This window comes from Netta rufina (assembly GCF_964035555.1).
Source record: "Netta rufina genome assembly, chromosome: 2".
Lineage (NCBI taxonomy): Eukaryota > Metazoa > Chordata > Aves > Anseriformes > Anatidae > Netta > Netta rufina.
The window spans coordinates 1,225,571-1,243,445 of NC_140124.1; the positions used below are offsets into that span (position 1 = coordinate 1,225,571).

At 61.1% G+C, this 17,875-nt stretch overlaps 2 protein-coding genes and 1 long non-coding RNA gene across 3 annotated transcripts; all 3 read right to left on the reverse strand.

Annotated features, from left to right (window-relative positions):
* Positions 1 to 3,255: 3,255 nt before the first annotated feature.
* On the reverse strand, positions 3,256 to 5,292 carry LOC311207008 (GTPase IMAP family member 1-like). The gene is made up of 2 exons (XM_084282863.1): positions 5,286 to 5,292; positions 3,256 to 4,770 (listed from the first exon to the last, which is right to left on the reverse strand). Exon 2 carries the CDS (start codon positions 4,710 to 4,712, stop codon positions 3,930 to 3,932), a length of 783 nt encoding a protein of 260 aa, XP_084138989.1. The 5' UTR covers positions 4,713 to 4,770; positions 5,286 to 5,292; the 3' UTR covers positions 3,256 to 3,929.
* A 782-nt stretch (positions 5,293 to 6,074) lies between these two features.
* MYO1G (myosin IG) lies at positions 6,075 to 15,365 on the reverse strand (the record flags this gene model as incomplete). Its single annotated transcript, XM_084306726.1, has 22 exons — positions 6,075 to 6,472; positions 6,562 to 6,716; positions 6,932 to 7,045; positions 7,135 to 7,239; positions 7,333 to 7,477; positions 7,575 to 7,798; positions 8,206 to 8,413; positions 8,505 to 8,671; positions 9,044 to 9,176; positions 9,283 to 9,357; positions 10,002 to 10,072; positions 10,144 to 10,314; positions 10,418 to 10,532; positions 11,353 to 11,498; positions 11,573 to 11,779; positions 12,731 to 12,847; positions 12,922 to 13,017; positions 14,181 to 14,234; positions 14,318 to 14,483; positions 14,601 to 14,694; positions 14,776 to 14,984; positions 15,271 to 15,365. 22 exons carry the CDS (start codon positions 15,363 to 15,365, stop codon positions 6,316 to 6,318), a joined length of 3,024 nt encoding a protein of 1,007 aa, XP_084162852.1. The 3' UTR covers positions 6,075 to 6,315.
* An 849-nt stretch (positions 15,366 to 16,214) lies between these two features.
* LOC311222584 lies at positions 16,215 to 17,844 on the reverse strand. The gene is made up of 4 exons (XR_014619359.1): positions 17,720 to 17,844; positions 17,274 to 17,331; positions 16,562 to 16,727; positions 16,215 to 16,441 (listed from the first exon to the last, which is right to left on the reverse strand). It is a non-coding gene; the product is annotated as an uncharacterized lncRNA (long non-coding RNA).
* Positions 17,845 to 17,875: the final 31 nt, after the last annotated feature.

Genomic DNA, 17,875 nt, shown 5'->3' on the forward strand with positions numbered 1-17,875 from the left:
CCCTAACCCCATACCTATATATACACACTATACCATATATATACAATATATTTTTCTTCAACCCTTTAATTTCTCCTTTTTCCCTTTTTTTGTTCCCACCTTTCTTATGTTTTGAGAACCTGTGATCTTTGTTTCGCCGTTCCCACACTGCTCATCCTGTTTTTCTCACGTTTCCACCTTGTTTTGGAACAGTGAGGCCTTCCACTGCCCGCTTATCTTCTTGGCACTGCTCCTTGTTATGACTGCACAGCCACCTTGGACTACAGAAAATTAGTTTTCTACTGCAAAAACAACCTAGTTTCTCACACCTGCCGATGGCCCGAGGGTGCCCAGGCACCCGGGAAGGGTGGCGAGCAGGGATCCGATGCACTCTGACCACCTCCTCTCAGGCTTTGGGGGGATTTAGTGCAGAATGTACCCATTTGAAGTGTTTGGAAACGGCACGGAATTTCCATCGAGCAGAGTGCAACAAATCACTTGACCAATTAGGCTCACCGGAGTGCAGCAATTACCTCTGACTCACAACACAAAGGTGAATTTCACCACCACTCTCAACAATGTGCCTGTAGTCACGATGCTGGGCACACCCAGTGGGCTGGCACCGGTCAGGGATGTGACAGCGGCTGCAGGTCCAGCGCTGCCCTCTTTTTCCCTGTATTTCCTCGGGGTGCTGCTGTCGCACCAAGGCTCCATCCCGGCTGTTGCCAGCAACTGCCACACCAGAAAACCTTTGTATTACTCTGATGGTGTGCGGAGCCAAATTCACAGCTCTTGTGGCCAAAGAAAAGCACCAAAAATCCTCCACAATGAGGAAGCCCTTGCTCCTGAAGTCTGGAATATTTGGATTGCCGGCAATGAGGCATCCTCTGGTTTTCTTCAGTACCAAGACGGGTTTGGCTGCTCTTGCAGCAGCTGTGGTCACTATCGCTCCCCCACACACCCCTGCTTTTCTCTTCAGAGCTTCCTTCCATACGTTTCTAGAGATAACTGACCGATATCAAGGTCGTATTATAGAGCAGTGTGAGGATTACATCAGCCACAGTGTGCTGGGAGCTCTGGTGAGCAGCCTTTAAAGCTGCCATACCAGCGATGTTCAGTGAGGGTGGCTTCCACTTCTGCTAACCAAAACCAGACCCTTACTGTCACACACACTTTCCACTTCTCTTTCCTCTGAACATTTTCAAATTTCAGATGTGTGTTTTCTAAACACCCCCAGTTTTCTCAGCCGAGACTCTTCTCCCAGACTCATTTTGGTTATTGCAGTGCTGGTCCGGTATTAGTGGTGTTTCCAGGAAAAAAAAAAAAGTCATGTATGTCACATATTATTTACATTTTGAGTGTGATTCAGACTGCAGCTCCTCAAGAGCTGCTGCGATATGGGTCCGTACCATGGGGTCCATCCTTTAGGAGCACACTGCTCCAGCATGGGTCCCCCTTCTGGGCTCTGCTCACAGAGCCCTCCCCCTGCAGCCCCCACTACCTCAAATATTTGATCCTCAAATATTAACCAGCTTTCTTGGGCCCTCTTCTCTGCAGGGCCTTATCCCACAGGATTGGGTTCTTCCAAGCAGATCTGTGAAGAGGCCAAATTCTGCTCTCCTGAAGCCCAGGGTTGGTTATGTGTTTGCTTTTCACCCTTCTCCCTGCCTTTAGGATCCTGAACTCCACCATCTCACGCTCCCTGCAGCCAAGCCTGCCTTTGACCTCCCCATTCCCAGCAAGCCCACGTTGCTGGTGAGCATGAGGTCCATCAGAGCATCTTTCCTTGTTGGCTGCTCTATCACTTGGAGAATAATAATAATAATAATAAATAAATAAATAAATAAAGGATAAAAAAAAAAGGATTAAAAAAAAAAATCACAGATGTGCTCCAGGATCCTCCTGGATTGTGTCCTGCTGTGCTATCCCCTCTTACAGGGCTGAAGCCCCCCATGAGCAGGGTCTGTGAGCAGGAGGCTGCTCTTTCTGTCGGTAGAGGGCCACAGCTGCTCGCTCTTCCTGTAGCAGATGCACACCCTAGTGTCACCTTTTCCTGTTCTGCTTTTAATCAGTGGTCTGATTAAATCTTAATCTTAAGGTCTCAGTGAGCTCCTCATCTTCCCCCATGCACTCCAGCTGCTCTCTCACATGAAGGGCAACCTCCCCTCCTCATCTCCCCAGCCTCATCGCAGCACACCAGCCATGGGATTTGTCCCACCACATCTCCCTGATCATTCCAAAGATGTCAGGGCACTAATTTAGGCTCCTTGGAGCTCTTTTTCCAAGCTTTGGGTTTGCTTCGGACCTGGGATAGGGTTGTCCCCAACCCAGAGACATGCTCCAAGCTGAAATTTCTCTGTCTCTGCTCAGATCTTCCTTCTGCCTGGCCATTGTGTGAGAAAATCTCACTAATTTTTTTTTTATTTTTTTTTTTCCATACAGGGTCTTTTGTGAAGCTATTTTATTCACAATTACAATGCAAGCAGGAGCGCACAGTAAAAGTTTATCATAACCCTATATCCCCTATGACCCGACACCTGATTTCTCCCATTTCCTCACTAGCTATACCTTATATACCTATACTTATACCTTATATACTATACTTATACCTTATAGACCTATACCTTATGTACCTATACACTTCTATACCTTATAGGTACAGTTTAATTTAACCAACCATTAATTTCTCCTTTTTTTTTCTTTTTTTTTTTTTTTTCCCCTTCTTCTTTTGTGACTAGAGGGCTCGTGATTTTTGTTTTTACTGCTTTCATGCTGCTCATCCTGTTTTTCTGAGCTATCCTCCTTATTCTGGGACAGTGGGACCTTCCCTTTATCTTCTTAACGTACTCCCCACTGTCATGCCTGCACAATCACTTTTGAATACGCAAGGTTAGTGGAATTTTCCACTGCAAAACCACCTTCTGTTGCAAAAACACAGCTTTGTTTCCCACATATCTATACCATTACCCAGCTCGGTAACCCAGGACTACAAAAAAGCCAACAGGTCTTTCATGAGAGACCAGTTGTTGACATTCCTGGCCTTTTTTTGACACCAGTAATGCTTCAGAGCACTCCATGTGCAGGTGGACGTGGGCACCCAAGTCGATTGCTCAGCCAAGGACAACGAGGTGCTGCTGTTGTCCGAAAAAGTGGCTCCTTTACCCGGTGTGCAATAAGCCAATTCGCACGCACTTGGGAGAGATATTGCTTTTATTCAGGCCTCAGAGCTCGGTGCAGTTTCCACAGATCAAGCACAGCCGATGTCGACTTCCTGGCTCCATGGAGATATGAAATTCATGACTATTCAGCGATCTAATACAAATTCATTCTGATCTACCTGAGTTTTGTGCTCATGTGGCACCATTCTTAATGGCTCCTTTTAGGGCCCGTCTGTACATGCCTTCCTTTTTTTGGGGGTCCTTGGTGGTGTTCCCCGATGAAGCACCCTAACCCCTTTGATCCATCGATGGCCACATGTCACCGAAGCACAACCTCAGGCTACTTGCTATCGGCAACTTTCCTTGGTTTCTCCCAGAAGGAGCATTCTGTCCCTGAACAAAGGGAGCCTGGGTTAGAAGTTAACCACAATTTTTGTCCTGTGCTACGTAAATGATACCTGATAAAGGGAAGCTCAATAAAAATAGACAATTCCTCTTCTTTTCCAAGGGAGAGTTGGTTCCATTGCACCAGGACTTGGGGATCCCGTCTGTGTGTGTGAACGCCTGGTGGGGTGCCCAGAGCCAGGACACAAGAGCACGGGCACTGCTGGAGGCACAAGGACGCCCGCTGAGACATCAGGAAAGTCTTTTTTTGCTGTGCGGGTGTCTGAGCGCTGGCACAGGCTGCCCAGAGCGGTGCTGGGGTCTCCATCCCTGGAGATGTCCAACACCCAGTGGACACGGTCCTGGGCAGCTGGAGCGGTGTCCAGAGGTGCCTCCAGCCCCAGGCCTTCAGCGGTTCCGTGGTGCTGGCACTCCTCGCACCCGTGTGATATAGTAACCCAAGGAAATCGCCACGGTGAGGACAATCAGCCCACAAACCACGACAACTGTCCTGCAGCCGGACTGCTCCTTCTTCATCCTGCCTGCTCTGTACCTCTCCATGTGATACTCCACCTTCTCTTCTGTTAAAATGGGCTCCAGGTACATCTCATTGCTGTAGTACCAGTTCCCATTCACCCGCACCATGCAGCGGACCATCCCCATCAGCTCTGTGACCTGCTGGTCCCGTTCGGCTCCAGTTGCCCGGTTGTTGAAGCCGCAGTACCTGTTCCCACACCTCTTGATCAGCTCACGGAGAGCTTTGTTGTCAGTACAGGACACGTAGTCGTGCAGAGATCTCTCCCCCAGCTCTTCCGCACGGGTGAATATGACGATCGTGTGCCCCAGAACATCAGCTCCAAAGATGTCCTGCAGTCTCTCTGCGGCCTCCTCGTCCTCCTTGGTGAATCGGCCCAGCTGGGTCACCAGCAGCAGCGCGTGGGGGCCCGGGGAGGACAGGCTGATGCACTGAATAATTTCTTGGCGCACCTCACTGCTTGTACCTTCGGGGTTGAAAATGTCGGCCGTGTCAACCACCGTGAAGTCCTCGCCATCCCAGTGCCCCTGTGCTCTCGCACACCTCACGGTCACTGGCTGGGTGGACAGCTTGGACTCAAAGACACGCTTCCCGAGGAGGGTGTTCCCCGTGGCGCTTTTCCCCCCACCAGCCTTCCCGGCCAGGATCAGCCTCATCTCCAAGCCCCCGCCGACCCCGGGCAGCACGTGGACACGCTGGATGGCCACGGCCACGCTGCGGAGACAAAAGCAGACACCCAGAAGGGATTTTCATGAAAAGCGGGGATGGTTTCGAAGCCTCTGTGTGCCCCCGCTGTGCAAAGGGCTCGGGGGCTGCAGCTGGGTGCACGGACAGCAGCGAGGAACCGAAAATGAAAATAAAAGCCGGAGCTGCGAGGTGCTGCGGGGAGACAGAGCAGCGAGGCAGCCTCAGCGTGCGCAGGATCGTGGGGGGGGGAAGGCAGCGTGGTGGCAGGGACCCTCGGGTGGTGGCAGGGACCCTCGGGGCGGTGACACTCGTGCAGCCGGGGCCCCGCGTGGGGCTGAGCACGGTGCCCAAGGGCTCCCCCGAGCTGGGGCTGTGCCCACGCCGAGCATGGGGAGCGAGGAGTGGGGAGAGGGGAAAGAGAGAGGAGGGGACAGGGGGAAGAGCCACTTCCCTGCCCCGCTGCCCTGTGCCAGGTCCCCAGGCCCCCTCGGAGCCCTCCCCACCGGCACGGGGCCTCGCAGCCCCTGGCCTCCCTCCCGTACCTTCCTGCACGTCCTGTGCTTGCTGCTCGCAACCTCCAGGAAGCGAAAGCGGTGAGGGAAGCAGCCCAAAGCACGGCCCTTGTGTCAGCGGGATGGCACGCAGGGCGCAGGCAGTGCCAGCACCTCCCGCGGGGACTCAAGGAAGGGTCCCAAAAAAAGCAGCTGCCCTCTGGACCCCCGTGCTGGGGGCTGCTGGCACCGCGGCCACTGCTTTGCAGGGAAGGACTCGGCAGGGTTTGTGCCGGCAGAAAGGCACCGATGCAGGGGACGAGGACATTTCCTGGGAGGAATTGCCCTGCTCTGTCCCTGCGTGTCCCCAAATCCACAACCGTCCCCGAAACGCCCCGGGCACGTCCCTGGCATGGAGCTGGAGACGAAGCCAAACCAACTGAGCAGCCCCAAGCTTCGTGCTGTTGTTTTCACAGCAGCCCTGCAGCACGGTTAGGGCGAAAATCACCCACTTACCACCTTATTAAGCAACAGGGTACCAGGAAGAAGCAATCCAGCACGGCCCCGGTGGTGCAAGAAGCGGTTGTGCAGTGACACAACAACCCCCCAACCCTCAGAAAACACCCGGCACGCAACAAATGTGATGCACTGACCCCAGTACCCAGCACACACACGGATGTGGGGACCCAGAGGCAGCAGGACACAGGGGCACAAGGACCCCAAGTGTTAGGGACATCAGGACCTGGGCCACAGGGGTCCCCACGGGTTCCAGTGCCCCCCAGTTTGGGGCTGCACCGTGAAAAGAAGGCTGGGATGTCCCAGACACGCTCACACCCACGCTCCCAGCCAGCTCTCTTTATTCCCAGTGCACTCAGAGGCTTTGGCATCGCCCAGGGGAAGGGGGGGGACACAGGACGGGGGGCGCACGGGGCTGGGGGAGGCTCCTGGGCACGTGCCAGCAGGACGGAGCACGGGGCAGGGACGAGGACGCTGCTGTGCCCCCGACCCCACGCAGGGGGGCCACCGCGGCGCCGGTGGCAGTGCTTGAGGGTGAGGGGGGACACTCAGGGCGGCCACCCCCTCATCTTTCGGGCCAGTAGAGGACGAAACCATCGCGGCTCTTGCGGAAATCGGGGCTGGCCAGGCCCGGCTTCTTCTCCACGGTCAGCAGCCTCTTGCGCCCGCGCAGGCTCAGCTGGATGCAGTCGGAGACGCGGACCTGCAGCTCCCTCTTGGTCCTGCAAGGGCACGACCTCAGTGCTCGGCCACGGGGGCGTTTTAGGGGGGTTGCCCCCCACCCCAGAAGGCTGTCCCCGGCCCTACTCACGCTCGGCAGTGCTCCAGCAGGACGCCCACCAGCTCGCCCACCCGGTTGTCCCCCGGCGGCTGCGTCTTGTGCAGGCAGACGGCCAGGTCGTCGTGGCTCTGCGTGTGGAAGACCACCAGCTGCGCCTGGCAGCTCGTCACGCTCAGCCCTGTCACCTGCGGGGTGTCACAAGAGTGTCACAGCACCACGAGGGTGTCACGACACCACGAGGGAGTCACGGCACCGCGGTGGTGCCACGGCACCGCGACGGGGACAGCGTGCCGCCCCCATCCCGGGGATCTACCCACGTGGCTGGGACACGGGGACATTGGAGGGGACAGGGGCGGCCAGGACGGCCACCCCGGTGCCACCCGGTGCTGGGGACACTCACGGTGCTGAGGGGCAGCGCCCGCATCACCCGGTACTGCTGCCGGGGCTCCAGCTTGTAGAGGTGCTGGTCGGTGATGAGGATGGCGCGGTCGCGGCTCTTGTTGAAGCGGTTGATCTGCGGGGCAGGGACGAGTGAGGTGTGTGTGTGGGGGGTGACAAAGGGGGACACCGACGGGGACACGCCGGCCCCGCAGAGCCCCTCACCTTACGGACGTGTCCGGAGAAGAGGACGGAGCCGAAGTGCACCTTGTCCCGCAGAGCTTGCACGCGGCGGGCGAAGGGCAGCGCCAGCCCGGGGTTCTCGCTGGCCTGCGGGGAAGGCGGTGTAGGGTGGTCGGGAAGGGGGTGTGCAGCGGGTTGGGGTGGGATTTTGGGGTCCCGCCATCCACGCCGTGCCCTTACCGAGGACAGATAGTCCCGCGCCCAGCCCCGCTGGCACCCCCAATCCTTCCGCAGCCCCTGCAGCACCTCCATAGCGGCCACCTTGGCCCGGATCTGCGCCATGTCCGAGGGGGGGATGTTCTTGACGATCTGCCTCGCTCTCCACCTGCGGGGTGGGGGGCGCACGGGGCGCTCAAACACCACGACCACCGCATCCCCAGCGCGGCCCCCGCTCGCCACGCACCCCCGCGCGTTGCTGGCACCTGCGGAAGAGCTGCTGGCTGTTCTCCTGGAAGCGCTCCAGCACGGCCGGCGGCACGGGCCAGGCCAGGCTCTTGCCGAAATCGGGCATGGCACGGACCCCCTGGAAGCGCCGCAGCAGCTCCCGCAGGTACGCCTTCACCTTGTGCCTCTTGTAGTAGCTCATGATGGTGTAGGCGGCGCGCAGGTAGCGGCACCGCCGGCGGGCCAGGGCGCCGCGCCACGCCTGGAAGAGAGCAGCCGGTGCTTTGTCCCCGCCAAAATGCCACCCTCGGGGGGGATTTGGGGACCTAGGTGGTCGTGTCACCGCCTCCGGGGTGTGTGGCAGCGGTGGGGACCCTCCCCGTCGTTGTCCCCGTCCGTGGATGTGAGGTGGGGGTGCCAGGAGCACGGTGCCAGGCTCCGAGCCCTGCAGCGCGAGGCTCAGCGGGGGCGGTCCCCAAAGTGCTGCCCCTGCCCCAAAATGTGCTGCGGGGCTGGATGCGTCCCCTGACCCCCCCCAGGTGTGTTTGGGGCAGCCCGGAGCTGGCCCCATCAGCCTGAGGGTCCAAAAAACCCACTCCTTGCGCCAAACCCGATTCCTGCCCCGTGTCACCCCGATGTCACCCCGATGTCACCCCCACGCCACCCCACCTTCTGCAGCAGCAGCACGATGATGGGGATGAGCTGCGCCCGCTCCTGCTCGAGGCAGAAGAGGGTGCGGGGCGTGCGGATGAAGACCTTGCTGTGCCCATAAGCCACGTCGTCCTGGAAGCCGTGCTGCTCCAGCAGGGCTTGCGCCGCCTCGCGGTCGGTGGCCATCAGGTGGTTGGGCCACGTGTACTCGCACGTCATCTTGTACCTTGGGGGGGGTGTAAAAGGGGAGAAAGGGTGAGCGGGACGAGGCACGGGGGCTGCTGAGGACCCCCCGTCGTGGGTCGTCGGGGCCGTACCGCAGCAGGAAGCGGTCGTAGGGCTGGCGGTAGGCGAAGCCGGCGCGGCGCACCCGCACGTTCTCCAGCAGCCCCAGGTAGGCGACCTGGTGGCGGCAGCGCTCCTCGTCGAAGAGCGTGGGCGACTTCTGGTCGTTGGGCTTGATGCAGCGCACGTAGTAGGGCTCCTAAGGAGGGGCTGGTTATAGGGGAACAGGGGGTGGCCCCGTTCCCCTGTCCCCGCACAGCTTGGCGCGCTCCCCGCGCCCGCGTGGCCCCAAACCTTGGGGCTGGCGTGGGGACAGGAGAGTTTGGTGGCTCGGGGACAACCCCACGTGGCTCAGGGACAGTTTGGGGCCGTGTCTGGCTGCACAGGGACACCTTGGCCATATAGGGACGCGCCTCGGGGACACGCACAGCTGGATTTAAGGATTTAGGGAGCCCACCCGGCTTGGGGACACGCCTCGGGAGCGCGTCCCAGTGGCTTGGGGACACTTTTAGCTGATTTGGGGTCGCACCAGGCTGGCTTGGGGACACGTAGGGACGTGGCCAGCTGGTACCTTGGAGGCCAGGTTCTCCACCAGGGCCACGATGGAGTTCTTGAAGAGGGTGGCGGCCGTCAGCGGGCGCTTGGTGACCTCGGTGATGCTCTGCTCGCCGTCGGGCCACATGGCACGCAGCACGGGGTCGGCGCTGGGGACGGTGGCGGCGTGGGGCTGGTGACACCGGGCTCCTCTGCCACCTCCCGCCCCGTGGCAGCGTCCCCTGGCTGTGTCCCCAGCCCCTCGCTGTCCCCAACCTGTTGTAGAGCAGCCGCTTGAAGTCCTGGAAGAGCGTGTCCTTGTTCTTGTCCAGGAAGCCCTCCACCGAGTACCTGCGGGACGGGGACACCGTGCTGGGGGGGCAGGGATAATGGACCATGGACACCCCACAAGAGCCCCCACAGCCCCGCCATGACCCCAAATGTTCCCCCATGCCCTCTCAAAGTCCTCTGTGGCCCCAAGACCCCCACATGGGTTTTTGGTAGTTCCCCACAGTCCACCATGGATGCCCACAGTCCCCAGTGGCCACCCACACCCCCAAGTCCCCAAATGACACCAAAACCCCACAAAGCACCCCATGGCCCGCTGTGGTTCTCCATGGCCAACCACGGACACCCCAAGAGCCCCCACATCCCCACCATGACCCCAAATGTTCCCCCATGCCTTCTCAAAGTCCTCCATGGCCCCAAGACCCCCCCAGGGTTTTTTCGTGGTTCCCTACATCCCCATGGCCCCCCATGGTTCCCCAAAACCCCACGGCCCCCCATGGGTGCCCCCCCAAACCCCCAAATCTCCAAACGACACCAAAACCCCATGGCCCGCTGTGGTTCTCCACGGCCCCACGGCCAACCATGGACCCCCCAAGAGCCCCCACAGCCCCACCATGACCCCAAATGTTCCCCCATGCCCTCTCAAACTCCTCCACAGCCCCAAGACCCCCCCAGGGTTTCTTCGTGGTGCCCCCCAGCCCCCATACGTGACATCTCCGGCGTAGTGCTTGATGCGGAAGTCGCGGTTGAACTCCATGGTCTTGTCTGTGGGGCAGAGCTGGGGGGGCAAAGAGGGTGTCAACCCCAGCCCACGGGCCCCCCTTTTGCTCCCCCCAGCCCCAAAAGCACCTTGCGGCTGCTGTAGTGGGGGTGGCGACCCAGGCGGGTGTCCATGGAGGCCAGGAAGAGCGCGTCGGTGACCGTCCCCACGGCCAAGCAAGCCTCATCCAGCAGCGCCAGGATGCCACGGTGGGGCTGCTCCACCAGCTCCACGATGGGCTCGTTGCTGAAGTACTCGATCTAAGGAGGAAGGCAACGCGTCCCCAAAAATCACCTCCCGTCTCCCAGCACCCCAAAAAATCTCCCCCCCCCGCCGGGTGATGCCGGCCCCGTGCGCGCTCACCTTCTGCCAGGCGATGCCCTCGCGCTGGTACTCGGCCTGCTCCTGCCGCAGGATGAGCTCGATGAAGAGCTGCTGCAGCTTCTCGTTGCAGTAGTTGATGCAGAACTGCTCGAAGCTGAGCCCGGGGGGGGGGTCAGGACGGCCACGGTCACCCGGCCCCCCGAGCTCACGGCCCTGCTGCTGTCCCTCTTGGTGTCCCTGCTAGGTGACATCCCCTCCAGGTGTCCCTCTGAGCCCTGTCCCCTCCACGCGCCCCTCCCGAATCCCATCCCTTCCACGTCCCCTTCCCGTCCCCAATCCCATCCACGTGTCCCCCTGAGGTGTCTCCTGTCCCCTCCTGGTCCTCCCCATCCCCAATCCCATCCCCAGTCCCTCCCAGGTGTCCCCTGTCCCCTCCTTGCCCTCCCCATCCCCAATCCCTTCCATTTGTCCCCCCCAGATGTCCCCTGTCCCCTCCTGGTCCTCCCCATCCCCAATCCCATCCCCAGTCCCTCCCAGGTGTCCCCTGTCCCCTCCTTGTCCTCCCCATCCCCAGTCCCTTCCATTTGTCACCCCAAATGTCCCCTGTCCCCTCCTGGTCCTCCCCATCCCCAATCCCATCCCCAGTCCCCCCCAGATGTCCCCTGTCCCTTCCTGGTCCTCCCCATCCCCAATCCCATCCCTAGTCCCCCCCAGGTGTCCCCTGTCCCCTCCTGGTCCTCCCCATCCCCAATCCCTTCCATTTGTCACCCCAAATGTCCCCTGTCCCCTCCTTGTCCTCCCCATCCCCAGTCCCCCCCAGATGTCCCCTGTCCTCTCCTGGTCCTCCCCATCTGTCCCCTCCTCATCCCTCCCATCCCCACTCCCCCACATCCCCTCCGGGTTCTCCCCCATCCCCATCCCACCTCTCCCCCACGTCCCTGTCCCCCCCCCCCCTTCCACGGGGACCACGTCACCTGTTGGTGTCGAAGATCTCGAACCCGTAGATATCGAGGACGCCGATCACCGTGCCCTTGCCGTGCAGCCGCGCGTCGTAGCCCCGCGCCGCGATGCCGGCGTTGATGCGCCCCACGATCCAGCTGAAGAGCCGCTCGTAGACGGCCTGGGGACGGATTTGGGGGTCTCGGTGTGCACTCGGGGACCCCGGCGGTGGGGTTTTCCCGTTTCCCACCTCACCTTGGCGCAGGCGTCCCTGCCGTAGGCGGCCTCGGTGGGGCTGTGGCCCTTCTCGATCAGCTCCCCGCCGCCCGTGGCCACCGTGCGGGCCAGCAGCGCCTTGCGGAGCTGCTCGGGGGCCGTGGCCGTCAGCTGGGCCAGCGCCTGCAGCTGCTCCGGGGCCTCCAGCGCCGCCTCCTCGCCCTCCGCCACGAAGCGCACGTTGCCCTGCGGATACTGGGCTGTACTGGGTGGAACTGGGGCTGTGATGGTGGGGCTGGGCCGGGCTGGGCGGCGTGGGGTTGTGTTGGTGGGCACGGGGCCGTACGGGTGGGTGTGGGGTCGTACTGGTGTGCACAGGATCGGAGTGGTGTGTGTGGGGTCATACTGGTGTGCACAGGACTATACTGGTGTGTCTGGGACCATACTGGTGTGACAGGACCGTACTGGTGCGTGTAGGACCAGACTGGTGTGCACAGGATCATAGTGGTGCACATGGGACCATACTGGTGTGCACGGAACCATAATAGTGCACATGGGACCATACTGGTGCATCTGGGACCATACTGGTGTGCACAGGATCATAGTGGCGTGTATAGGACCATACTAGTGCACGTGGGACCATACGGGTCTACACAGGACCATACTGGTGCATGTGGGACCATATTGGTGTGCACAGGACCATACTGGTGCACGTGGGACCATACTGGTGTGCACAGGACCATACTGGTGCATGTGGGACCATACCGGTGCATGTGGGACCATACTGGTGCGAGTGGGACCATACTGGTGCAAGTGGGACCAGACTGGTGTGCACAGGATCATAGTGGCGCATATGGGACCATACCGGTGTGCACAGGACTATACTGGTGCGTCTGGGACCATACCAGTGCATGTAGGACCATACTGGTGCACGTGGGACCAGACTGGTGCACATGGGACCAGACTGATGTGCACAGGATCATAGTGGGGCGTCTGGGACCATACTGGTCCACGTGGGACCATACTGGTGTGTCTGTGACTGTACTGGTGTGTCTGGGACTGTACTGGTGTGTGTGGAACCATACTGGTGCACGTGGGACCATACTGGTGCACGTGGGACCATACTGGTGCACGTGGGACCATACTGGTGCACATGGGACCATACTGGTGCATGTGGGACCGTACTGGTGCACTCACCAGGTGCAGGATGGCCGCCAGGATGCGGTGCACGGCGCCCACCTCCTCCGGGGAGAAGCCGATGATGGTCATCGCCTCCTCCACCGCCCGGAAGCCGTCCGCGTCGTCGCTGCCAGCCTGGGGGGGATGCGGGTGAGGAACGGGACCCCCGGGACCCCCGCCCACCCCCCGCCCACCCCCAGCCCACTCACGCTGCTCTGGGCGCCCTCCCGGGTGTAGCGGTAGGCGCTGGGGTCCCGGCAGAGGTGCAATGAGGCCAGCAGATCATCAGGGGCTCCCAGCAGCAGCTATGGGGCAGGGGGGGTGTCAGCACCCTGCCCTGGGGGGCAACAGGACCCATCCCACCCAGCCTGGTGTCCCCTGACCTGTCCCAGTCTTGTCCCCACACTGTTGCACCCTGTCCTGTACTTCCCCATCCCATCCATCCCCATCCCATCCCATCCATCCCACAGATCCTATCCATCCCATCCCCATCCCATCCCATCTGTCCCATCCCATCCCATTCATCCCATAGATCCCACCCATCCTTTCCCATCCCACCCATCCCCATCCAATCTGACCCATCCATCCCTTCTCATCCATCACGTCCTATCCCACAGATTCCCTTCATCCCATTCCCACCCCATCCATCCCCTCTCATCCCACCTGCCCCGTTTTATCCATCCTATCCCATCCCCATCCCACCCATCCTGTCCCATCCCACCTCTTCCATCCTGTTCCTATCCATCCATCCCATCCCATCCATTACGTCCCATCCCATAGATTCCATCCGTCCCATCCCCTCTCATCCCACCTGTCTCATCCCATCCTTTATATTATGTCTGATCCATCCCATCCCAGCCATCCTGTAACATCCCATGGATCCCATCCCATTCTATCCCATCCCATGACTCCCATCCCATCTCATCCATCCCATCCCATCCTGTCCCATCTACCCCATCTCATCGATCCCATCCCATCTCATCCTATCCCATCAATCCCGTCCCGTCCCATCCCATCTACCCCATCCCATCCCCATCCCATTGATCCCATCCCATCCTATCAATCCCATCCCATCAATCCTGTCCCATCCCATCCCACTGATCCCATCCCATCTCATCCTATCCCATCGATCCCATCCCATCAATCCCATCCCATCTCATCCTATCCCATCAATCCCATCCCATCCCATCCCATTAATCCCGTCCCATCTCATCCTATCCCATCAATCCCATCCCATCAATCCCATTGATCCCATCCCATCTCATCCTATCAATCCCATCCCATCTCATCCTATCAATCCCATCCCATCTCATCCTATCCCATCAATCCCATCCCATCCCATCTACCCCATCCCATTCCATCCCCATCCCATTGATCCCATCCCATCTCATCCTATCCCATTGATCCCATCCCATCCTATACCCATCCCATTGATCCCATATCAATCCCATCCCACCCCACCCCTCACCTGGTAGAAGGAGTGGAAGTTCCTCTCTCCCGGCTGCTGCTGGAGGATCCGGGACTGGAAGAGGCAGCAGCGGGTGGGTGCCGGGGGTCCAGCACCACGCCCCCATACCCACACCCCGCGCTCCGCGCCCCACACACCTTCTCCAGGAGGTAGTTATGGATATGGCCGCCTGTGGGGTCACCCTTGAAGTCGAAGTTGATGTCCATGTACTTGCCGAAGCGGCTGGAGTTGTCGTTGCGGTTGGTCTTGGCGTTGCCGAAAGCCTCCAGGACGCAGTTGGACTTGAGCAGCACGTTCTTCACCCTGCGCGGCGCGAGGACACGGCCCGCTGACCCCAAAACCCCCCCTAACACCCCTCTTAGGGGCACCGAGCCCCCCGGGACCACCCCACTCTGCACGGAGACGTGGTGCCGGACTCACCTCTCCACCTCGGCGCGCTGGGTGGGGTTGGTGATGGCGGCGATGTACTGCATGATGTACTTGCTGGCCTCCGTCTTCCCCGCCCCGCTCTCACCTGAAAGAGAGGCAGGAGGTGGGTGAGGGCAGGCGATTACGGGTTCCCGACCCCCCCCCGTTTGGGGTGCCCCCTTTTTACCCGAAATGACGATGCAGGTGTCCTTGGCGCGGCGTTTCATGGCTTTGTAGGCGGCGTCGGCCAAGGCGAAGAGGTGCGGCGGGCGCTCGTAGAGCTCGCGGCCCCGGTACTGCTCCACCACGGCGGGGCCGTAAAGCCCCATGGGCCGGTACGGGTTCACCGCCACCACCACCTCCCCGATGTAGGTGTAGATGCGGCCCTTCGAGAACCTGCGGGCGGCGGGGCAGGATGAGACCCCGCCACGGGGCACCGCGGGCTCTTCCTGCGGGGTGTGGGCAGGAAACGGGGGCACCGCGGTTGGGATGGACGCACAGACACATAAGGACGGACAGGATTTGCACCCCCCAGGGCTGCTTTCCCCACACCGTAAGGGATTTGGGGTCTCCCGGTGCTGGCGGCGCCCCCCGTCACCGCCCTAACGGGATCGGCATCGCGGGGCGTTGCCCACATCCTCCTCCATCCAGTCATCCCCACCCCAAATCCCCGACCCCGTACCGCAGGCGCAGGTTCTCCATGAAGTGCTCCATGGTGACCTCGTCCAGCAGGACGAAGTCGGCCTTGCCGAATTCGGGGCCCTCCTGCTCCGCCATGCTGCGCCCACCCAACGCGGGGCGCCGCCCGACTTCCCCCCCGCCGCCACCACCGCTGCTGCCGCCGCCACCGCCCCGGCTTCCTGCAGCGCAGGCGCCCCACGGGACTCGGGGTGGGGGTGGCCCGGCCCCGTCACCTCCCACCTCCCACGGGTGGGATGGGGACAGCGGGGGCCACGGGGTGGGGATTTGGGCTCGGCGCCACGCCCTGGGGTGCTCGGGTCGCCCCCTGCAGCACCCATCCTCACGGGGAAGGGTGGGCGCTGGGTTTGGGTGGGTGGGGGGCGCGGGGTGGGCGCCATAGGGCTGTGAGCCCCCTGATTTTATCCATCGGGACCACCGCGGTGTCCCCAGCTGCGGTCACGCGGCGTCACTTCCCTCCGGAGGTAGAGCTGCTGCATCCACTGCATGCACTGCACCTGCTGCATGCACTGCGTGCACTACATCCACTGCATGCACTACACCCACTGCGTGCACTACACACACTGCGTGCACTACATCCACTGCGTGCACTACACACACTGCGCGCACTACACACACTGCGCGCACTACACACACTGCATGCACTACACACACTGCATGCACTACATCCACTGCGTGCACTACATCCACTACGCCCGTTCCGGTGCCTGCCCGCATCCGGCCCCACGCCCACGGGCGCTGGTCGGTGCCTCCGGTGCACCAGGAGGGTGTGGGGTGGGGTTTTGGGGCCGTTCAATGTTCTAAATTCAACACCCGTTCATGAGGCTGGCTCCCCAAAATCCCAGGAAACGCAGCAAAGCTGCACGGGCGGCCCCAGGACCACAAAGAGACACCAGGAAGGTGAGGAAATCGTGTTTATTGGTCTGATACAGCACTAAACAGGAGAGGTTTTACCCCAAAACGTCGCTACAGCGCTCACCCCTCCTCACACTCGACGCCGGGCTCAACGGAGAGCGGCAGATTTTGTTTTGGGGGCGGGGGATCCCAGCCCAACCCCGTCCCTCCCAGAGGGCAGCGATCAGGACGCGAGCGCCCCGCAGCATCCGGCAGCTCCTCGAGGTGTCTGGGTGCCAACGCGGGCTGGGGAATTTCTCCTGGAATTAAACACGGAGTTTTGTTAATCAAAAAAACAAACCAAGCTCGGTCAGATGCTTTTTTTTTTATCCAGGGTGACCCCAGTTTCCAGTGAGGGGCCCCCCAAGGCTTCACCTCACCTCTGTGGGATCCAGGCAGAGCATCACGGGGGGGCTCAGATCCCTGCTCACACCTCGGCGGGCGGCTTCACGGCTGCGACCCCGCCACGGGAGGAGCCCCACGGGGCTGGAGCCGCCGCTCCTCTCTCCCCTCAGCCCATCGTGGTCCAAAATCGGGATTTAAACCCTGCAAAAAGAGTCAAGAGTGGTTAAAAAAAGCCCCAGCAGGCACCGCAGGCAGGGTGAGCGCCACCCGGGTGTGCCCAAGACCCCCACGGCCCCCCCCAGGGGTGCAGGGGGAGGCCCCGGAGCTCCCGGGGTTGCTCTGGCAAGCGCTGCAGGAATGGTTGGGGCCACCTCAGGCCCCACCACGCTGGAAGGCTTGCGGTGACCGCGGCTCGCCGGAGCCTGGCGGGTGCTGTGGGGGCAAGGGGCTGTGTTTGGAGGACCGCAGCTCGGTGCCTCACCACCACGAGGGGCAGGCAGAGCGTGAGGAAAAACCCAACAGGCTGAGGAGAACCCTTATGGGGTGCAGGGCCTCAAATCCTACAGCACCCACTAAGCCTCCCTGTTACCTGTCGGGGCATTAACCAGCCCCACGGTTGTGGTTTTCTTTCAGGGACGCGTTTGGCGGCCCCAAAACCACCACGAGGCGGTTAAAAACTCAAAGCAAGCCTCTTCTGAACCCTCTGACACCGGTTAAAGGGCCGTCAGGGCGGCCCCGCTAACTCACCTGCGGGATCCGTGCAGCTTCAGGCGTCTTCCTTAGCCATCAGAGGGGAGGCTCGGCCCTAAAAAGAAGCAGCGGGGCGTTAGGAGAGGGAAGGGACGGGAAAGGGGTGGCTCTGAAGACCCCAGTGGGAACGGGGACCCCCTCCCCAGCTGCCTGGAGCCCCTCAGGCCCCTCACACCCCCATAGGGGCCGGGCCCGTGTTTGGGATTTCTATAGCCTCCCCCAGGGGGGCACAAGGGGAGGCCTCAAACCACCCCGCGGCTGCTCTGGCAAGCGCTGCAGGAACGGCCGGGACCACGGCAGGCCCCGCCATGCTGGACGGCTTGCGGGGATGAGGGAGGGCGAGGCCTCGCAGGGGGGGAGCAGGCCGCAGCTCCGCATCCCAGCCCGGCCGCCATAACCGAAAGCCATCCGGGGCGAATCCCGGCACCGCGCGGCTCCCTCACCCCTCCCGCGGCCATCACAGGCGGCTCCGGCGGCGGATGGCGGCGGATGGCGGCGGATGGAGAACGATGGCGGCGGCCCCGGCCTCCCCCCGCGGCCGCCATGGCTGCGGGAGCGCTGCGGCGCGTGACGTCACCACGCCGCCGCTGAGGCAGAGA